At 46.9% G+C, this 22,837-nt stretch overlaps 1 protein-coding gene across 1 annotated transcript; it reads left to right on the forward strand.

Moving 5' to 3' along the window:
- The first annotated feature begins 565 nt into the window (after positions 1 to 565).
- GPR139 (G protein-coupled receptor 139) lies at positions 566 to 16,886 on the forward strand. The gene is made up of 2 exons (XM_054161325.1): positions 566 to 692; positions 13,553 to 16,886. Exons 1-2 carry the CDS (start codon positions 566 to 568, stop codon positions 14,485 to 14,487), a joined length of 1,062 nt encoding a protein of 353 aa, XP_054017300.1. The 3' UTR covers positions 14,488 to 16,886.
- The last annotated feature ends 5,951 nt before the right edge of the window (positions 16,887 to 22,837 follow it).

Here is a 22,837-nt window from a genome sequence, read left to right on the forward strand (position 1 = left end):
GCACAGAGCTAAGGAAATCTGCCTGCGCTCTTGTTACCCTGCTGACTTGCGTGCTAACCTGGAGAAAAAGTCTCTTCTGCTGGCGGCAGGGGAGTGACCCGCTGCCCACCGGGAAGGCGGCGCTTCACCCGGGGAGCTTCACCCGCGCCGCGGTGACAGCGGGGGGTGAGAGCCGGGCATCCCCGGACTGCGGACAACAAGAAGGTCCTGAAGGGCACTCAAGGAGCAGCCCCAAGGCTCACCTGGAGCCTACTCTACTGGGCTTCCCCTCCTCCTCAGCACCTGCCTGCAACAACCGGGGGGGGTCCCAGGGCAAGCGAACGGCGGCGCGCCCCCGCCACCTGGGGCGGCCCGAGGCGGAGGCTGCCCCGCCCCACCGGCGGGAGCCGGGCTGGTCCCGCCCCGCCCGGCCCCGCACACCGGGGGCCGCGCCATGTGCCGCCGCCGCTGCCACCCGCCGCGGGGGCCGCGCATCGCTCGCCGCTGCTGAACGTGCGAGGGGCGGGCGGCGCGGCCGGGGCGGCGGAGCGAGCGCCGGCAGCGCGGCCGCAGGGAGAGCGGGTCCATGGAGCACAACCACCTTCACCTCCACCTCCACAACGGCTCCCTCCTGGCGCACCAGCGCTATGGCTGCGGCTTGGGATACGCACCTGTCGTCTACTACAGCCTGCTGCTCTGCCTCGGGCTGCCGGGTGAGTGCCGCGCCCCAGGGTGGGCAGCGGGGAGCCGGCGGGGACGGGGAGCTGCCGCGGCGTGGCGAGGCTGCGAGGTGCCCGCAGAGCTGCCGGAGAGGCTGTACCCGGCTGCCCGCCGTGTGCTGCGGGGTGATCGCTGCGGCGGGCACGGAACGCGTTCCTTCGCCGGCTCGGAGGGCAGCAGCGCGGGTGTTTCTCAGCATCCCAGTGCCCCACATGCTGCTGTCCCCGCACCTTCTCTCTTGCTGGGCTTTGTCCCTGCCCTCGCGTCGCTGCGGTCGCTTTCCCACCCGGACTAGGGCGCTCTGACTTTGAACTTGACATGTAAGTCTCAACCCGTCGTGAAGTTTAGACCATAATCCCCTTGGCCGTTTGAAGAGGTACGGAGGGCAGCCTGGTCTGTCCCCTGTCAATTGCGTGCCGGGGCGACAGCGATCGAAAATGCTGTCGAGTTCTGGTGTAAATCTCTGCCTGGCTACCTGGGGCAGGGTTGATTTGCTCTAGGAGCGACATACCACCAGTAAGGACCTTGGCTAGGGATGGAACATTCAGTGAGAGAGTTGTCTTACTTTGGAGCCTGTCCCCACAGCTGATGGAACAGGACAGTGTCTAGAAAGTCCAGTCTTGGGATTAGCACCCTGCAAAGGCAATGCTGACACTGAGATCCTCGAGTACAGGTACAGGACTCAGAACAAAGTCCCAGCTCACAGGGACCAGCCTCCACACTGTATAACCCTCATGGAATTTTTCCACTTAAAAAGGGGACAATGTAGAGATGCTGGGGATGACAAAAGCTCATCACCCCAAATGGGGAAGAGAAGGATGGTTCAGGCTTGGGTGTGGACACCTGTAAGGCACCAGTGCCACATGCAGATAACCACAGCTCAACATGTGCAGATGCCACATGAGCACCACACCAGCATGACTGTCTTAGATGAGCCAGAGCACTTCAAGAGAAGGTTTTTCCTCCCAGAGATGCTTGTCTCAGGCTGTCAGCAAGACACCTTAGCACCCTGGACTGCAGGGAGCTGCCTGTGCAGCACCATTTCTGCAGTTACAGACTGGGCTTCAGTGGGCAGAGCTGCCAGCCCAATGCAGGATGGGCAGACTTGTTCCCTGGCTTAACACCTCCAGCCTCAGAGTAACTTGCAGTGATCCCAGGACAGGCAGAATGAGTTGGGAAAAGTTAGAGCAATCTGATGCACCAAAGCGAATCGGAATTGCAAGAGTGCAATACAAGAGAGTTTGCTTGTGTCTGTGTACAGCTACGCATTTGAAGTGCCATGTAAAATGGCAAGCAGCAATGACAGTTAATAGTCTACAATTTCTAGATGTTTTGTTCACCTTAATTCCTCCTTCATGCAGTTCATACATAGAAATGTTTTAAATCAGACATGAAGAGAAGCCTGCCTCTGAGCAACGCTTGTGCAATTACCAAGTGACGTTCTTCATGCTTTTACATTTTTTCCCCTTCTTGGCTTGTAGTTAAAATTTGAAAATTGGCCAATAGTTCAGACAACTGGAAAGTTAAGTCCTGTATTTCCCTGCAGAAGATGCAGGGCATAGGCTCTCTGCTTTCTCTGCTCCACAGTCCCAACCCTGACCTGAAGAGACCCAGCCAGCAGAGTTGAAAAGGTAGTTTCCTCTTCATTAATTCCTTAGGGATTGCGCAGATCCCCACAGTAATGACAAGCTCTGATTTTGGCACATAATGCCCAGGAACTGACCAAGACCCTCTCAAGATAGCAAGCAAAAGAGTTGTGATGAAGCAGACTCTGGCAAAACTGGCCCTTGTGAAATGGGGGAAAAGTCTTACATGCACAGACAGGAGGCAACCCTTAATGAGTGCTCTGCAGGTACTTGCACAGCTCCCTAAGGATACTGCTTTGTAATTACAGACCTAACGTTGTCATTCCAAGAACATGGTTAAAATCTGTGCATGATCCCAATGAGCAATGGTGACACACATTTCTCAAGGGACCAATCATTGGTTGATTAGAGCAGCAGCACCAGTGATAGAATATAACAGAACTGGCCAAAGATTTGATGGTGCAGCACTGCTGAGTTCCGTGGACTTACCTCAGTCAGCTTGCTCAGTACACACTGTCTGAGAATAACATTGGCACTAACACCTGAAAGTACTACCCAAGTACATCGTTCTGAGTAAGTGCACAGTATGCTAAGGGCATGAGAAATTCATGATTCTCACCCTAAAACTGCACAGAGATGAGAACAAGCTGTTTAAGGGAAGGCTAACATGGCCATTCTTCATTAAGGATGTACAGGGCAAGAGAAGTGGTAAAAAGAGCTTTGCATGTTTTAATTTGAAGCTGCTCTTCAGTTTTCTAACATCAGAAAATTGTAAAGGAAGCACACTGCTTACCTGTTAGAAAAACAACCCTGAAGTCTGCGGGATCTGAGTAATTAGCTTTGCATGGTGCCAAGGACTTGAGAGAAACACTGTCTAGGATCTGTCTTCCCATACAGCACTAGTGCAGTGTTTTGCTGAAATGGAAACTCCTTGAAGAAAGATTGATGAGAAACCCGTTAACTGTTTCTGCCTTTCCTGCTCTAGTGTCAGAAGGAAATTTCACTAACTCAACAACTCCACTTTGAGGCCAAGCGATGCCAGGCCTGACTGTGCTTGCAGAGAAAGCAGCCCTGCCCTTCCCCTTCCTTGTACAGCCCAGGCAGCTCAGCAGATCCTGCTCTCGGCTGTGGCTTTCTTCCCTCCCTATTCAACCAGGCACTACAGAGTCTGAAGAAGGCAGAGACCAAAGTGAACTCCCTTTACTGCTGCTCTGGCAGCAGCACACACAGGCAAGTGCCAGGGTGTGCCCTGTAGAGAGGGGCACCCACGGAGGCACCACAGCACACTGCCCCTGCTGCAGCGTGTGCCACGTGCCAGAGGTGACTGCACCTTCCGATCTGCTCTTCCCTCTAAGCAGTGGCTGGCAAGATAAAGACTGCTTTCTGAAACTGGATTTGAGTGCAGATGTGGAAAGGTGTCCCACAACTGTGCAGCCCCACAGCCAGGAGAAGGCTGTGTGGGACACAGTGAAGCTGCAGGTGCAAGGGCAGGGAGCAGAGTGAGGCAGCCATGCTGGAAGCAGTGTCATACTTTCATTTGGGGGGTGTGTTATCATTTACCAAGCTGTTCTGCTGCCCCTGCACTCCTATTCTCTGTCACTTGGAGAGGACCTCTGAAAGCCCCTTTAGCTAGCCAGGAGGCAAGACTGCAGGAAGTCTTAATGGAAGTGTTTCTTGCCTTAGTGAAAGAAATGCCAGGGAGGAGGTGCTGTTGGATGTGGAGAAGGGAACAAATTGTTCTGATTCAGTCCAGGAGTGGGCTGGTAAGGTGAGGAAGCAAAGAGCAATAGGTATCAACTCTTAGTCTGTCCCTTTGCCAGGAAGAGCCCAATGAAGCAGCTACACCAAAGCGCTCATGCTAGGGTGGTGCCACCAAACGTGGCCCTGAAGGCCATGCAGAGGAGCAGCAGTGCTTGCTGCAGACACCTAGCTTTGACCCTGATTCCTACTTCATTAGAAAGTGCAGTGGCAACTGAGTTGTCTTGCACACAGTCCCCTTTCCCATCAAGGGTACAGCATGTTGCTGCTGAAAGAACCAAGTGGCAGTGTTTCCTAGAATGTGGCCTGGCCTGATGCATGCTTCCAGAGGTCTCATTCCTCCAGATAGTACAGAGAAGCAAAGTAAAATCTGGCCTTCTTACTGCATCATTACTGGCTCCACTTTACTCCCTGGTCCCTCAGCTGTCTGGAGAGTAACTTGGCTTCAGAGGTCATTACATGCCAGTACAGGCACTTATCTAACACCCTTACAGCATCCCCAAGAGGTAACAGACTCACATTAATGCCCCAGGGAAGTTGTGACTCTAAACTTTGAGAGCCTAGTTCACAGATGTTTCTTTTATTTGCATTTGAGGCTTTTGAATAAAAATGATCACACTGATCTAAACACAGATTCAGAACTTTACAAGCTTGGGAAGGCAGCTTAGACACACTTGAGTGCTCCCAGCTGAAGGGTCTGGACAGACAGCTTTCATGTTAGGCATGCTGCTGAACAAGGTGTCACAGAGGTACAGACACCACCAGTCATTCAAAGCCCATCCACACACAGAGTGCACTGGGTGGACTCCATGCAAAGAGAGAGAAGCTGTTGTCCTGGCCTAGAGAGAGCTACATGTAAGGGACCTTACCCTAACAGGTGACAGACTGACTGTCCTCACACAGCAAGCCAGATGCTTCCTGGGGTGTTCAGTTGCCACACATGTGCCTAACCTTTGCACTGTACCCATGCAAACTACATTACAGACACAGGCAAGCTGATAACGATGGAGAACTTGGTCCTTCTGGAGCCCTCTCCTCATATGCAGCTTGGATTAAGGAGGCTGTTTGGGAGGCATGCAAACCAGGATCACTGCCCTGGCAAGGAAGGTACAGCTGGTAGGCTGTGAGCTGAGCATCACTGTCCTAAGAACCACCACCATGCAACAGCCCAGCTGTGTTCCGTCCACTCCCTGGCAGCGCAGGGAAAATGAGACCTGAAGAGTGTTGCCATCTGTGCCTACAGCTGCAGCCTGGTTAGTAGCAAGAATAGGAAAAGGGACAGGTAGCAATGTTTGTTGATGACTCACATGGCATCTAATACCCAGTAAATGCCAAAGCAAGCAGAATATAGATGTACATACAGCACACAGCAGTACAGAAGTGTCTGCCCTGTTTTGGATTCCTGCCATCTACTGCCTTGCATATTCTGCAATCACAGTACATGCTTCTGATTAAAGAAAGCATTTCCAATACCTGAATAAATAGCCTTCCCCATAACAGCACACCTGAACAATAGAAGTGCTAAAGGAAGATCTGAAAATATGAGTGGGAGAATTGTTACATGCAGAGTTATGACCTTGATAAAACAGCGCTCTTTAGCTGTCGCTCATTAGACAGAGTTCACACAGTGAATAAGAACTGAACCCTCCTGAGGCCTGATTCAACCTCCCTTTTATTCAAAGGCCACTCTTCTCTGACTTAAAATCTGAATTGGATGCATAGCCAGTACATTGCATCCTGCTTAAAGGAGAACAAATAAATTGGCTGAACTTGAGCTCAGCTGTCAGAGCAACTGAAGGGCACTGCAGCACATTACAGTAGCACTACTGGACAGAAGGAAACAAAACTGCTGCTAACAGACTTAAAATTAGTCACTTCCTATTGCAAAACAACCACTTTTTGTTTAAGGAGAGAAGAATCATTATGAAAAAGAATAGATTCAATACAGTGCTCCTGCACAGAAATGGTGACAGCAAGGTGTGCATGCAGATGGGAGAGATGTCATCTGGTCTGGAGACTGTGGCCACTAAAGCCTTGTAGTCTGAAAGACAGTATGTGACTGAATCCATGCTGATGCAGAGGAAGATTCGATCTCCCATCTCTGAATGCTGCTACAGAGTACAACTGCTAACTTTGGTTTTCTTTCGCCACATCAGTAGGCGACAACACTGTCAGGGCTGTAATGATAACGAGGTGCAGTATTTGGGAGGCTCAGTAGACTATGAAAATGCACAACCTTGCATGGCAGGCTGATAAAATGGATTGGGAAGAAAAAACTCCAAAGGAGATTTTTTTCCTTGAAATGACAACGTCACAAAAGAGAGAGCACAGCCAGTTTTCACGGTAGGTGGGTAATGCGCGGCCCCCAGTTGCCATTCAGAAGCATTAGGCAGTCTGATCCCCTGCTGTTCTTCATCCACCCCCTTGCTTAGTTCTCTCATCCTCCTCCTCTTCCTGCTCCCGTCCATAAAATGGGAGTGAATCAGCAGAAACAAGCCAGCAGAAGGCCCTCATCCACATACGTTAAAACAATTTGCTGTAGGCAAACAAACAACATGGAGATGTCCTGACGTGGCACGCTCTCTGCTTCCATGCCAAGTGCAAAGCAATATCTGGCCACAAAAACTTTCACCTTCAGTCTTAGGTGGTCTTTTTCAGCCTTTAATCTATTTTTCCTTTAACTTTGAGACATCAGAATAGGAAACAAAGCCAAAATTAACTCTCTGGGCACAGGAGACCTTGCAAGCGATTCCAGTTTTGTTCTGCAGAATGGAGATACAAATGTACATAAGGATCTGACACCCCAATGTCTGGAGCACTGTTGGTGCCATCTGAGGATGGCCTGATGGAAGAAGATGGTGTTGGGTTGCATTCCAGAACACCATTATGGTTGTGCAGGGAGAATGATGTGGAGGCAACCAAGTAGGACCAGGACCAGGACCAGAATCAGAATTAGCACTACAGAGGCTTAATCAAAAGGAATTTTATCTCTTTACCTAGAGAAGAGGAGAGAAGCCTGCCCATTCAAACAGTGCACACATCCTCCTCACTGAAATGGTTCTCCTCTGCCACCTGAAACAAAGTCATTTAACTTCCACATCTCTTCAATCCTGCAGTGCACTGACTGTGCAGTCAGATGCACTAGAGGTTGCTTTTGGTTTCAAGACAAATTACCTGACAGTCAGTTACATCAGACTAGGATATTTCACAAACCTTTGTTCATTCCAAGTATGTTTTCTTCAATATCCAGACTGACACAGCAAAGGGTGATGTATTTAGTGTGGGTGCAGTGCATTCTCCATGGGGTAAATAAAGCCAAACTGTGAGGGTTTTACATAGTCTGTAATTTCCTGCATATTGTGTAAAATTAGGATAGTCTCTGAGAAAGCTTGGCCATGGGGTTTGCAAGCATGAGCTCTTATTGCATTAGCTAATGCTTTAGGAAGACATAAAAACTTTGGGTTTTAGCAAAACCACAGTCAATGGTGAAATCCTCTTAATTATTCATGTTTAGTAAAGAATTCGTGCCAGTCCCCTTATGAAATCACATCCTGCCTCCATCCTAGTAGTCCCATCAGATACCTTTGGCACCTGCCTCAGTGCTTTGGCATTTGATATCAGAAGGGTAGAATGGTTTTGTCGTCCTCAAGCTCAAGTTACTTAGCTTGAGACCTCTTAAACTTCACTGACAGCTCACATTTAGAAGCCACAGACACCTGCCAAATGAGACACCCAAATTGCCTTGAAAATCTCCGTCTGTCCAGATACGCTGCATGAATAACCAAATCCCTTTTATGATTTCTGCATTATTTTGCAGATTGCTTTTTCTTCTCCCAGTGCCAATTTCCAATTAGAAAGCTTTGCTACTCTAGTAGACATTTTTATCCTCATGTAGATGCCTCTAAGAAAGGCTTCAGGAGGGAATATCCAAGGGTCACTAGAGGTTTTCTGTGCTGTAGGCCCAGGTCAGGCAAGGTAGATGAGGAGGGTGAAGACAGCAAAGAGAACCAGATCACTGACCCATTCACACATATGTGGTGGGTACACTGGTGGGAACATACTGGGCCTCCCTGCATCTTAACCTATTGTTCCTTCTGAGCTGTTCTCAAATAGCAAAAATCACCTTATTTTATAAAAGCCAGGGAAAAAACACTACTCTGACAGTCTAGGAAAGCTGTGACTCGATCTTTGAGGTCTCTTCCAACCTTACTGATACTGTGATACTGTAATATCATTACACCTGTCTGCCAGACAAGTTACTGCACTTAAGCCTGAGTGGTTGGCAAGGCTCAAAGTGAGCCATTGGTGTCTCCATGCCACTACTGTGTCTGTGCCATCCAACAGCAAGGATGTACTTTCGGCTAGATCAAAATCCTTCTCTGGTCTCCATAGCCAGCTACAGAGCAATGAACCTCATTCACAGAGCCTGGAGCTGCCACAGCTAATAAAAGCTGTCTGTGGAAAAATGGCTCCAGAGGTCAGATTTCATTGTCAGAATCTGGCTTCTGACCCCTGTGACTCATAAGCATAAGGCCATGCCATGCTTTCTCTGGCAGTCACTAACACGGTCTTCCATGTATGAAGAGGAGTTTAGGGTTGTTCTGGGCAGGAACTCGATCATCCTCTACCTCTAAGTTCACTTTCACCCTCAGAGCTGGCATGGTCTGTCCCTGCACAAATCACACAAGAGCCTTCCTACAAGCTGTAAAATCTCCTCTCACAGCAGTCCTGCTCCTGTGCCTGCTGTAGCAATTCTGATGCTCTTTTCTGACTTAGATCCTTCTCCATCCTCTGGAACATGATGTGGGCACTGGAAGAGGGCCCTTCCTTCCCAAGGGCAAGTGTGTGCATGCTGTTTGGCAGCACTGAGACAACTGAACAGATAATAAATCAATGTATTTTAAAAATCGATCCTCGCAGGAATTTTCAGGGAAGGAAGAACTTGTACAAATTATGCTCTATAAAGTCTCTCTTTACACTTTGCAATAGTTTAGGGGAAAATCTGAGGATATGATAATAAAAGAGAAGAACAAATGACATTAGCTATGAAGAAGCACCATCATGAAAGTTGTCCCCACCTGCTGCATGAGAAAAACATGGAACTGCCCCATCTTTATTAATGGCAAACAGCATCCAGGGCTCATTTTAAAAGACCATGTAAGTGACTGTAGCCAACATCATTAACGAGCGTGTTTGCTTTGCCACAGCGGTTTTTTCCCTTCCTTGTTATGTGGCCTACATCAGACATCACCCATTGCCATCATCTTCTTCAGAGAGCTCTCACAAGAGCTGAACACCATCCTCATCTCTAATCTGGTAATTCTTGGTGAATGACTGTCAGTAACCGCAGCCAGATCTGAGAGCTGGACATGGTACCTGTTTACATTCTAATATTGCCTCTAGTTTAGAGGAAACAATCTATTCTCATTAAGCCAAAACACTACTCCCCCCCCCTCCTCCCTTCATGTATTTTTAGCATATTGCACTTAGAGCCTCACAAATTTCCACGTGTAGGAAAGAAGTGTTAACTAACGTGGGGGTTTTTTAAAGCCATTTAAAATTCCCTGTTTGTAAACCATCAGGTGACGAATGCGAAGCCTGCAGAGTAGTTTCATACATTGCACAATAATTTATAGGGATCCTAGCAACAACTGTATTGGGTAAAAGGCGTCCATTATATCCAGTGACCTAACATTTATCACGCTCAGTAAGCGACAGACACTCCTGGCTACTTCATTTAGCTGCTTTATGGCGCTGAACTGCTGAACCACACACCAGGCCTTATTCCCAGCGCGGCGGCGCTACCGCTTGTGTTGGAAAGGCTATTTCCCCCCACAGGCTGCTGTGTGCCTGCAAAATGTTCTCATTAAAAGAACACACAACCAAACACACCAAAACCAAAGCCCACAAAGATGCCTATTTGTTCTTTAGACAGACAGAATTGCTTCTGCTTAAGCTTGCATGCAGCGATAATAGGCCATGGAAGGAGCACTCCGAATCCCCTGCGAAGGCTGTGGTTAGACACTGTTTGAGCTATAATAGTAATCCACAAAATACAAAGATGGAGAGAAAACTGTGCCTTTAGGTCACAGGTACTGCTTCGAGGAGGCACAGAAGACAGCCCAGGCTTTGCTGGCAAGTCAAGGACTCAGCAAGCAAGGCAGCATGGCCTCAGTATGGGAAGCAAACACAAATGGTAGAATCATAGAATTATCAGGGTTCCAAGAGACCTCAAGCATCATCTAATTTCAACCCCCCTGCCATGGGCAGGGACACCTCACACTAGATCAGGCTGGCCAGAGCCTCATCCAGCCTGGTCTTAAACACCTCCAGCGATGGAGCCTCAACCACCTCCCTGGACAACCCATTCCAGGGCTTCACCACTCTCACGGTGAAGAACTTCCTCCTCACATCCAGCCTGAGTCTCCCCACCTCCAGCTTCATTCCATTCCCCCTAGTCCTATCACTACCTGATATCCTAAGAAGTCCCTCCCCAGCCTTCTTGTCGGCCCCCTTCAGATACCGGAAGGCCACAAGAAGGTCTCCTTGGAGCCTTCTCTTCTCCAGACTGAACAGCCCCAATGACCTCAGTCTGTCCCCATAGCAGAGGAGCTCCAGCCCTCTGATCATCCTCGTGGCCCTTCTCTGGACACCTTCCAGCATGTCCAGATCCTTCCTGTAATAGGGGCTCCAAAACTGGATACAGTACTCCAGGTGGGGTCTCACCAGAGCAGAGATCCACAAGAGAACCCAAGTTACTCCTAAAGGATCCCTCTCAGATGTGTAGGGCCTCTAATGGCACAAATTTCAGTGCTACAATCTGTGCAATTTGAAGCTGATAAAGTCAAAGGACATGTCAAAGGAGAAGTGTAAGTGCCCTGTGACAAAGTCTGACCAAGTTAGAACGTTGCCATATTTTGAGCAGTGTGGACCAACGGTGTTTGGGTGTCAAACGCTTTCAGATGCTGTATCTCAAAAGGCATCCTTGTGACTGAAGGAAAAGAACTGAGACTCTACCTTTTCTTACAGCTGCCTTTCATCATCTGCTAGTGGCATCTTGAGGTTTCAGCCAGCTAGTCCCTAATCAAGCTGGTTCTCAACCAGATATTTATAAATTCAGAATACTGCACTGCAGCAAGTGACGCTGGCATAAATTCTTGTCTGTCATCTTCTAATCAACCCTCAGCACAGAGATCAATCTTTTTCAAATTCAGATTACCTGAACTATGTAGTATCTAGAAAAAACATTACAAGAAATGAGCAGCATGTGCTGTCCAGGACAATTTGGAGGCGTTAACCTGTCCAGCAACTGTAAGTTACAGTAGAGTCGGGAACTTTTGCATCTCCGTTATCGTCTTTGCTATAGTTCTTATCACTAGTTACAAAATCAGTGCAAAAATTTGGGTAAAAAAGGTTGAAGTGTGGTCTCAGAAGCTCTTCCATCCCCTTTCACCCGCAGTAAGTAATTTTTGCCCACAGGAGAGCTCACGAGACACTGAATAGGCACCCAGGAGTCACTGAGATGATGGCAGAGGGACACAGTTGTTGACATGGGGCAGTGTTCCTGCCCATTTCCTATTTTATTGAGCTTTTGATAATGTTTGAGGACACACCAAGGACCAGCTTAGCACTGGCTTGGAAACAGATGAAGGACAGAGACTTGTAGCTCATCTTCACTTTCCCTGCACAGCCTGCAGCAGGAAAAGCACTCCTAAATCCTGTGCTGACACACTGTCAACTTGGCAACTTTCTGCTGCACCCCATTATATATCTGTTTTCACAAAGTAAATGATATTACTATATTTCATATCATCCAGCCATAGGAAAAAAAAACACCCTAATGTGATCCTGGTGAAAGCATTTCCAATACAAGATACTGTAACCCTTGCAGAAAAATTGGATAGAGCTTGCATGTACTTTGTCAGATCAATTTTCTAATCCGGCTCACCCAGCAAAGCCGGCTGGCGTTAGACAAATAACCTGCATTTCAGTACAGGCTGTTACTGCCGTTGCTGGGAACCCTGAGAAAGGTGGGGGGAGGAGGAGCAGAGGAAAGGATTGCTTGTAGATCTGCTCTTGTGGAGAATACAGGAGAGAAGGATAGGGCCAAACAGTGGGACCCCCCAGAATAGGCAAAAGAGATGGAGAACAGGGCTGCTCTGCCTGGATGTGGTGCAGCTACAGCATCTCTGCAGGAGCAACTCTGACAGGCCGCAGTTACCAGCGAGGACCAAACATGCTCGAACACCCACTTAGAATACATAGAATAAACCAGGTTGGAAGAGACCTTCAAGATCATCGCGTCCAACCCATCAACCAATCCAACACCACCTAAACAACTAACCCATGGCACCAAAACACTTGCTGCATGCTGAGTCCAGCTGTTACCCCTGGAGTGAGTCGATTCCAGAGAGGTCACATACTGTATTTGTGAAGCTGAGCTGCACCACCTGGCTGGCCAAAACCAACAATGGCTGCACAGCCATGATAAATGCTCCAGCTTGAGGATTTCCTTGACAGTACATCACTCACTGTACCTCTAGGGCTCATCGGCAGGCACAACAAGAGGCATTTTGTAAGCAAGTAAGTGAAAAATGACACAGCAGTTCTGACTACATCACCCCTCATATCCCACATCTGCTCTGGGCAGAAATAAATATAGTTGCATTTCTGTTAATGGAGGGCAGAACCAGAAAAATTCTTCTGAAGGCAGTTTGAGAAAATATTGTTGGAATCATCATTCTTTTAAGAAATTTATTTAGGGAAGGAGTCAGTTGATTGTCATGTTTGCTTTAGTTTTGTTCCAAGATACAAATTTAAGTTAATGAAAAAAATAGGTGACACTGAACAAGGGCAGATACTCAAGTACATTCACTCTGCTGTAGTTCATTTCCCCAGTGGCAGAAATTTTGGCTCATTTTAGATTTCAACTCATGTTAGAGACAAAATGCTTCTCTCCAAAGCCCACCTCACCCTTCTTATCTGTTACTTCTTGGGGGGGAATGAAAAAAGCAAAGGGGGAAATAAAAGTGTGTGTATGAAACAGATTGTTTTCACTCTTGCTGCTCCCTCCTACTGCCTCTGCCTCCCTGCACATGGGTATGGGTCCCACCACCCTCTCTTCAGGATGCTGCCATCATGCCTGTAGCAGCAGCAGGTCCAGGGACATAACTGCCTCTACATCTGCTCTGAGGAGACAGCAAAGAGCTGCTGGATGCCACCTAACCCTGTGTGTCTGGAGTGAAAGTCCCGAGTTTTTCTGTCCCTCATCCAGATCTGCCAGGAAATAGTGTCAGTGTATCTCACAGCTGGGAGCAGGGCCTCACGCTCCTCTCACTGCAACAGCTTCTCTGAGGAACCCAAGCCTAGTGTCTTCCTTTTGGTTTCCTGGACTTCAATAAAAGTGGTCACGGTGCTAATTGCTTGAATAAAGCTACTGGTCCAAGCAAGTACTTGGAAAAGCTGGTGTCATGCCTTAATAGCCTAACTCTGTGTTTCTGTCTCCACAGCAAACATCTTGACAGTCATCATCCTTTCCCAGCTGGTGGCTCGCCGGCAGAAGTCCTCCTATAACTATTTGTTAGCTCTAGCTGCTGCTGACATCCTGGTTCTCTTCTTCATCGTCTTTGTTGACTTCCTCATGGAAGACTTCATCTTAAACAAACAGATGCCTCAGGTACTGGACAAAATAATTGAGGTATTGGAATTTTCTTCCATCCACACCTCCATTTGGATTACGGTTCCTCTGACAATTGATAGGTATATAGCTGTGTGCCATCCGCTGAAGTACCACACAGTGTCCTACCCTGCTCGTACTAGAAAGGTCATTGTAAGTGTCTATATCACCTGCTTTTTGACCAGCATCCCCTACTACTGGTGGCCCAACATTTGGATCGAAGACTACATAAGCACATCGATGCATCACGTCCTCATCTGGATCCACTGCTTTACTGTTTACTTAGTGCCCTGCTCCATCTTCTTTATCCTGAATTCCATCATTGTGTACAAGCTGCGGCGAAAGAGCAACTTCCGACTGCGAGGGTACTCCACGGGGAAAACAACAGCCATTTTGTTTACTATAACTTCTATTTTTGCCATACTTTGGGCACCAAGAGTAATCATGATACTGTATCACCTCTATGTGTCACCCATAAACAACAGCTGGGTGGTGCATATTGTGTCGGACATCGCCAACATGCTCGCGCTGCTGAACACTGCAATTAATTTCTTCCTCTACTGTTTCATTAGCAAAAGATTTCGCACAATGGCAGCTGCCACGCTGAAAGCCTTCTTTAAATGTCAGAAGCAACCTGTACAATTCTATACAAACCATAACTTTTCCATAACAAGCAGCCCTTGGATTTCCCCAGCCAACTCTCACTGCATCAAAATGCTTGTTTACCAGTATGATAAGAATGGAAAGCCTATAAAAATATCACCGTGAGAAGGGCGAGAGAGTTTCTGGGTGCAAGTTCTTTTCAAGTGGTTACATCCCCAGGATGTCATTTGTTGAAATGGCTGTTTCAAAGAGGGGTTCTTTGATTTCATTTCCCTGGGAGATAGAGGGCAGATCAGACTGTAAGGAGGGAACAGGAGCACTTGATTTGAGGAGGAAAAGCGAGAAGGCAGGCGCCTCTGTCTCTTACACAGCCTTTTGAATATGCTTCAGAGTTCAAGTCTTAGTGTTTAGTCGCACTCAAACATTTTGCATTCCAGCACCAGTGCGGTCCAAAGTCATTGGAGGGAGAAAGCCACAGCAGTGTTGAATGACAACTTTTTAAAACACAATGATAAAACCTTACTTGACCATGCAGTTCCCTGTCCATGGAGCCAACAGATGCTTTTACGCACTGCGGAAGGTGCCGTTTCTGGTGTGCGCACTTGCCAAAAACGATGTGTTGTTTCTGACATGAAATACCATCACACACAGTCTTTCTTGCTGTCAAGAGCTCATTGCAGGAGGCAGTCTGCGGGACACGAACTGTGACAAGCCCTTTTTTGGCTCATTTGAGCAAGGCTTGAGGACCAATGTAGTACCTGTTGCAGCCTTGGCATGGAAAGCAGTCCTGCAAGCTGCCAATATTCATGGTTTAAGCTATTATTTAAGAACGCGACCAAGACAGGGGAGCTCAAGGGAGAGAGGGAGGTTTCTAGAGCCAAGAACAAAAGCAGCATCTTTTTCCAGCTATTTCAGTTATAGCAGCTAAAGAGGCCAAGTCCTGATGCAGAGCTCCCACTGCAGCTGCTCCTGCAAGGGTTGGAGTGATCACAGGCTTTAGGTTCTTTTGTAATCAGTAAAGATTCTCAGTTATCCCCCGTGTTCAGAGATTAACACATAAAAACCTCAACCTGTGATCTTCTGATGGATGATGCCATTCTGTTGTAAATCTGCCATTTAACTGTTAAAAAAAATTTACCCTGTTTGTGAAAGAAACCCACTGAATACCAAACAGCTGTAAAAGCATAGATCAGCCTGGACTAAGGCTTTTAAATATTTACCTTATTTAAAATATTCTCTTCCTTCACATTTCATAGCCAGCATCCCAGGAATGCTGAGTGTAGAGAATGAGAGAAGATATTTTAGAGGAAGGCTGAAAATGCATTTCTTTTCATTTCTAGCCTTGTCAGATCTTAGCATTTGGTATCTCAGAGCCACATACCAGAATGTTTTTACTTCTGTATTGGGCACTTAATGCAGCCTTACTGAATGTGAGAGCAGAGACTTCCTTGCATGGTGAACACAAGCACAATGTGGTCAGTAGACACAGCAACTTCTCAGTAACTGCAAATAAGAAGTAGCCTGGTGCTAGTACTGCATTTGTGCCTGTATCCATCTGCACTGCCAGCAGAAAGCTTGTGGTGCATCAGGGACTGATGTAGCAAGGTAATCTGAGAATGGATCCAGTAAATCCCGCTTTGGTGGGATCCGAGGGCTGAAAGCATCTCCCAAAAACCCAGGATGACTCAGCTTTGGTGCATTTCCCCTAAGAAATACCAAGTCTGCAAAAGTCCTTCTGAGGAAACAGCCTGGTTCCCTTCTGCCACAAAGGTTGCATTTGTGCACCGACTTGTAGTGGTGCTCTGCAAGAGCAAAACCCATGCCAAACCTGAGCATGCCTTCCCTTGGAGGGACAGCAGCAGAAGGTGCAAGCCATGAAGACTGGAACGCCAGGCAAAGGCTGGCTTGTGTGTGGAGGCACTTTCTCAGGAGAGATCAAGGCTACTCAGGTTGGTCAGGAGCACAGAGACAGGATGCCCAGCACCTCGATGTGCACACACCACCCAGTCCTGTCCCACTAGCAGAGCAGCAGGAATCGCTGCTCAGCACTCCTCTGCGAGGTGCTGGAGCACCCCCAGGACCACTCTGGTTAGAACAAGGAGAGGGCAATGTCTCAGGAAAGGGGGAGCTGAGAGCAAAAGCTGACCCTTCCCACCCTCCCTGGATTCAAAGGGAAATGAGGAGCCCCCTCAATCCTATAGACTGTCCCTGTGATCTCAACAAAGCTTCACACTTACTTGCAATAACACAGCCTAAGAGAGATGCTCAGCCTTGCCGTTTGTCACGGCAAGGTTAAAATGATTGCTCCCTTTACCGCTGTTTTACAGAGATCGTTTTGTGGCCATGCCTTCTACCCTCCTCTCAGAAACCTCTCTCTGGTCTTTGTCAGTTGATAGTAACCAAAGTTACCTTCTGAAAAAGGGTACTGTACGCTCTGTTTTGAGGAAAACACTGTATTTATAACTTATTTTTATTCTCACTTTGTTATGAGGAATGCTTGTCCGAGTTACCTGTGAATGAGTCTAAAGTGCAATATCTATGTAGATAAGTGGTTCATTTTGGAGAATGTAGCTATTGAAAGCAAAACAAAAAACCCTTTACACAAGAAATTCACTATTTACTTAATAGAATAATAACCTTACAGAAAATAGTGAATGTTTAGGGCTTTTATTTATTAAAGAGAAATGCAGTTAAGTGCATGGCCTATGCTGCCATTCACCTGGTGGGACTGGTTAGGTTTTGTAACATAATGTTTAGCCTGCAAAGTAGCAGCAGCATCTGATTTTTTTTTTCCCCCTGCCTTGATGATGTATTTTTGTAGATTGCCATATTTAAAACAACCACAACAAAAAAATCATTCTGCATTAATATTTTATTTCCCCCACTAAAAATAAACCCATTAAATTGCTGTAACTGCATTTGAAAACAAACCAAAACACACACCCACACCCCCCTCAACAAAACCCAAACCTCACAATCCTTTTCTGTAGCGTTTCAGAAATGACAAGGTGCAATTTTCGTGTACAGTGGATTGGTCATTTCATTTCTGATAATTTAGGGCTTTAAAAGCTTATGGCCAAAACCCCCTGAAGTCAACGGGAAGGTTTCTTGTGGGTTTTGTGGTTTAGTTTTTCCAAGCCCCATCAATTTAGGAGGACTTTAGATCAAGCCGTATCTTGTTAACAGACATTTGAAGCCTTCTTTAGAGTCCCCTTTGGATAATAAAGCCTTGACTCTTTAGTCTGCCATATGGGAGCTGCTGTTGATAATACTTGCCTTATTTTTGGTTGTGTGAAGCATTTTTGCAATGACTGTTGCTAACTTAGCCAATGTCTTGCTGTATTGCTCGTACCTCCTCCTTTACCAGTAGTAAAAACTCAGCCAAGCCCACAGAGCGTCATTATTTAGGGGGAAAAAGCATCGTGGAGGCAAAACCATCTTTGTTGTGGAGATTGTCTTTTGTACTCTATTTAATTTCTATTTAAAATATCTACAATTAGTAGGAAAAAAACAAAACAAACACACACTAAACTAAACAAGCTGTGAATGGACAGTTTTACAGTTCCTTGTAGGTATGTGTCCTTGAAGACCACAGCTAGGAACAAAATGTTTTAGACGAGTTGCTGGTATGTAAAATTCCAGGACCTATCACCTATTTAAATTGTGAATATTGATATTTTCATAAGTAGACAATATATTGTGTTTGACAAACTTGTTTGTATTATAATAAATTATGAGATGGTGCATAACTTGCTACTGTGTCTGGAGCCATTCTTTGATCTACAAATACTTGGGATGTACTTTTGATTTTTAGTTACTTATGATATACTACAGGTAAGACCACAGTCCTTGGCAACTGTGACTCAGTAAAACATGGCCTTGGATCACGGGTGCTCATTCAAGTGTTGAAAAGTGTCCTGAAATAAGATGTGTAAGTTACTACTGTCTCAGTTCTTCTTTTTGAACCACAGTCCCAGCTTCTGCAAGTTAGGTTTGGCTTTTAAAACAGTGAATCTCTATCCCTAACACCAGTGAAAAGTTGGACCTGACACTATTGACACCTGTCCAAAGCAGGTGTAATGCCAGAAAAATCAGGCTGATGCCCCTGGTCATTGCAAGTGATGAGATACCCTGAGCTGAGCCCAGAAGAACAGAATACGTAGCCCTATTTCCCACCACTGATCAATGATGATTAATGACATAAGCTCCCCTGCAGATATACTGTATTCAGTCACAGGAGCATGGGCAAAAGGGAGACATGGCAGTTTGACTCAAATTGGAGAAGAGAAGGGCACATTAACAGGCTGCCCCAGGAAGTGGTGGAGTCACCATCCCTGGAAGTATTGAAAAGATGTGGTGCTCAGGGACATGGATTAGTGGTGGATGTGACTGTGCTGGGTCAGTGGCTGACTTGATCCAACCAAAAGGATTCTGTGAAATCTACACACACACACACCAGCCCACTCATATGTTCCTGTAAGGTATTTCAGTCTATTGCAGATCCCTCAGGAAGCAATCCACTTAGAGATCTCTGTTAACTGTTAAATATGTGAACAGGATAAGTGTGTTACACCTGCTGCCAGAAAGAGAAAGCGCAAAGAAACCAAACAACTATGATGAGAAAATACAAAATCCTGGAGATTGAAAGTGGATTCAGGATCTCAGGGGACTGCATGTGAATAAATGTTGGTCTTCTTCCAAATGAAAATCACTAATACTATGCAGAATCCATACTCCCATCAAATCTAAAACCTTGTGGGATCAAGATCCTAGTTTAAGAAGGACATTGAGAGACTTGAACATGTCCAGAGAAGGACAACGAGGCTGGTGAGAGGCTTGAGCACAAGCCCTATGAGGAGAAGCTGAGGGAGCTGGGGTTGCTTAGCCTGGAGAAGAGGAGGCTCAGGGGAGACCTTCTTGCTGTCTACAACTACCTGAAGGGTGGTTGTAGCCAGGAGGGAGTTGGTCTCTTCTCTCAAGCAACCAGCACCAGAACAAGAGGACACAGTCTCAAGCTGCAACAGGGGAAGTTCAGGCTGGAGGTGAGGAGAAAGTTCTTCACAGAAAGAAAGACTGGCCATTGGAATGTGCTGCCCAGGGAGGTGGTGGAGTCACCGTCCCTGGAGGTGTTCAAGAGGGGATTGGATGTGGCACTTGGTGCCATGGTTTAGTCATGAGGTCTGTGGTGACAGGTTGGACTTGATGATCTTTGAGGTCTCTTCCAACCTTGGTGATTCTGTGGACAAGCAATAGGACATAAAAAGAGCATTAAAAAAAATTATTAAGCTAAGCAGAGGGGAGTAGAGAAGGAACTAACCAGAAAGATCAAGAGATATAGGGTTAAATACACAAAAGGAGAGGGTGATCCAGGCAATGCCTGACCTGCTTGGGAGGTCCCCCTGCTGCAAAAGGCTTGGGAACAGATTTTAAAGAACAGCCTCAGAGAGACAAGTGAGGGAAAAGGGGCACTGCTGAGAGGGGGGCAGTGTCGGATTTGACGGAGCTTATCATCAGAGCTGTTCCTTATGGAGGCAGGCTGGGTTCTAGAAGCCTGTCTGAGTACTTTCATTAAGGACTGGCAATGAGAAGCGCTGATGAGGTGCACGGATTTTTAATAAAGGCAGGGCACTGCTGGCGAAGGACTGAAGGGAAGGCATCTCATGTGGAAACCAGACGACCTTGAAGATTCAGATGATAAAAATGGGATGAATGCAATAGTAATAAACACAAGGCTCTTCACTTGTCTGTCTGTAACAATGCATTTGCTGTAAAACCTCAGTAGGCAGAAACAACCACGAGCCCCAGTTGTGCCAGCTGGGCTCGAATGATGATGAGTCACCCACAGAAAGCAGCTGAGAAAAATCCCAGAATTTAATCACAGACATTTCTACAGCTACAGCACAGAATTAATTCTGTTTTACAAGACTTCATGTGCCATATGCGCCTGTATATATATTTGTAAAGGGATAAATAGCAGTAGTTAGAGGAGAGCTTGATAAAGAAACAGAACTGGAACAAGAACTCTCCTTGGGTAAATTTGCCCTGAAAGTTAGAAGACAGCCTCTAATTACCAAATCAGAGAGGCTCAGCAAAAGCCATTCTAGCAGCCCAGGTCTCCCCATTGGTTTTAAACAGAGTTTGGTAGGTTCATGGGCAGGATTCTGAAATGGGGCAGGCAGTAGGATGGACTGGGATCATGCATCCTCAGAGCTGACAGTCACACAACCCCAAGCTGCACTTCCCACGCAGCTTGGCAGGTCCCTAACTCTGCTTGAAGGACGGCAGAGGTGTCCCTCGAGTCCTCCCACTGGGGTTGCTTCGAGGGAGACAGCCAGCACAGGAGCCGTGACAGCCACCAGCTGTTCAAAGCGACTCCTGTGAGCAGCCAGAATTAACTCAGCAGCACTTGCTGAGGACGCTGCAGATGAGGAACCACTGCTAATGCATTCCCCATTAAACTCACACTGACTTCTGCCTCAGCTGCTCAGCTCTTTAAAAACCTTTTTAAACCCAGAATAAAAGGCAGCCTCACACAGTCTTGAACTGTTAAATAATAATCCCACTATTAGCAGGCTGGGGCTGGACTTGCCAGCTCTGCCTTTCTGACAGCATGCAATTAATTCCCAGGAGCTGCCAGACACAACAAGGGGGTTGAAAGGCTCCAGCCTTTTATAATAAATAAGCACCACATAAGAATTTACTATTAGCTTACTATAGTGGACTAGAGACACATAAATATTACAATTACAAAATTCTGTCCAAAAAGAGTAAGTTAAAGGCTTGTGTTTTCCTGCTTTACCAACAAGGCTAGAAACCCTGCTCCACTTTTTCGTTCCTCAGCACCTTCATTTGGCAGACTAAATGGACAAGACCAAAACACAAAGAGTATGATATTGGATATTACTGTCAGAAGATCAACTTTCTGTAACACAGCATACCAAAGACCTTCAGCTAAGCATGATACTTCACACTGACTGGTGCTGTGCAGCATCAGGAAACAGCCCTTGGCCTGAGGACTGTGGGGACCTTGGCATCCAGACAGCCTAGTGCTGCAGGGGGCCCATTAGGTGTAGGTTACCCTTGGGAACAAGTCATGGGAAAGCCTGAAACGTAACAGGGAACAGAGGCACCCTATGATGCTATCTTCACCACAGCTAGGAGAAAGACACTAGGACAGCGCCTGTCACTGGAGCCCAACTCCCAGATAGAGGCACAGCAGTGCAGATGAATGATGGCCTTCACATCTCCAAAGAGCAGCAAAGGGTTAACATCACAAAGTGGATCAGCTTCTGGTGGTTTAAGACATCAGTGGCTCCCACCCTTGCAGGTCACAGCACAGTGAGGCAGCCCAGCCACAGGAGAGGTGTCTGACCCTTGCCAACCCCACAGATCTGCCTCTCAGGTGGGGTTCACCTCACAAGACAGAGATGCCTGTTGTGTAAACAGCTTCCCACCAGCCATTCATCCTGACCAACAGACAGGACCAGAGGAAATGGTTTCAAGCTGTGCCAGGGAAGGTTCAGGCTGGATGCTAGGCTACACTTCTACACAGAGAGGGTTCTCAAACATTGGAATGGTCTGCCCAGAGCAGTGATGGAATCGCCATCCCTGGAGATATTCAAGCAGTGTGTGGACCTGGTGCTTAGGGACGTGGTTTAGTGTTGACCCTTCAGTGCTGGGCCAAATGTTGGATCAGATGATCTCTTCCAACTGGATGTTTTCTGTGATTCTGTGCACAGCAAGCAGCCCTGTACGTGCCGGTGACGAGCACTGTGCCTGGCAGCAATAAAAAGTACCACGAGTCCAACTAAGCTCACAAACAGACTCAACAAGTCATCAAAGCCATCTTCTAAAGCTGCATGCATCTCAGAGGATCTCCAGCATTATCTGGCCACAGCTGGCTGTTTAATCAGCTGCCTGCAGGAAGATCCTCACACATAATGAACCAATCTTCATTTAAGCCAACATTGCACTGGTGTGACCTTCTCCAGGAGAACCTATGTGTAAACTCCAGCAATCAGCAGCAGAGCAGCTGCGTGTAGGAGGCTCACGCCTGACAATTCACCACTCACAGCTGAACCCAGAGTACACCAAAGAGCACTTTGTGTTCGTGTCTGTGAGCACTGAGAGGGCAACACCACTTGCAGGGTGAAGATAAGGATACACATCTGCAGAGTAGCTGAAGAAGAGACCTGCTTAACATGCAAAACCATCATGCTCCATGTGAGCAACTGCACCAAGTGATTCAGAGAGGAGAATGAATGGGGAAGGAATGAAATTTGCAGTTTAATTAAACTAGTAAGAATGATCCAAGTGGGGAAAACTGAGCAACAGCACAGAGGACTCCACAGGCAAAAGACAGTGGCCATGTTACTAAGCTGTCACCTAGTAAGGAGTTCATTAGTATAAACATAGCTACATCTTAAAAGCATCACTGAGTTTCTGGAGAGAGGAATGCAGGATGCCCACAGGCAAAAATTAAGCCATCACAGAATCACTTAGGTTGCAAAAGGTC

This window comes from Dryobates pubescens, chromosome 4 (assembly GCF_014839835.1).
Source record: "Dryobates pubescens isolate bDryPub1 chromosome 4, bDryPub1.pri, whole genome shotgun sequence".
Lineage (NCBI taxonomy): Eukaryota > Metazoa > Chordata > Aves > Piciformes > Picidae > Dryobates > Dryobates pubescens.

Bases quoted from the DNA above. Each gene is read 5' to 3' on its own strand.
- GPR139 (XM_054161325.1), top strand. From the start codon at position 566: ATGGAGCACAACCACCTTCACCTCCACCTCCACAACGGCTCCCTCCTG. The intron at 693-13,552 runs GTGAGTGCCGCG...CTGTCTCCACAG, and splicing joins GCTCTGCCTCGGGCTGCCGG to CAAACATCTTGACAGTCATC.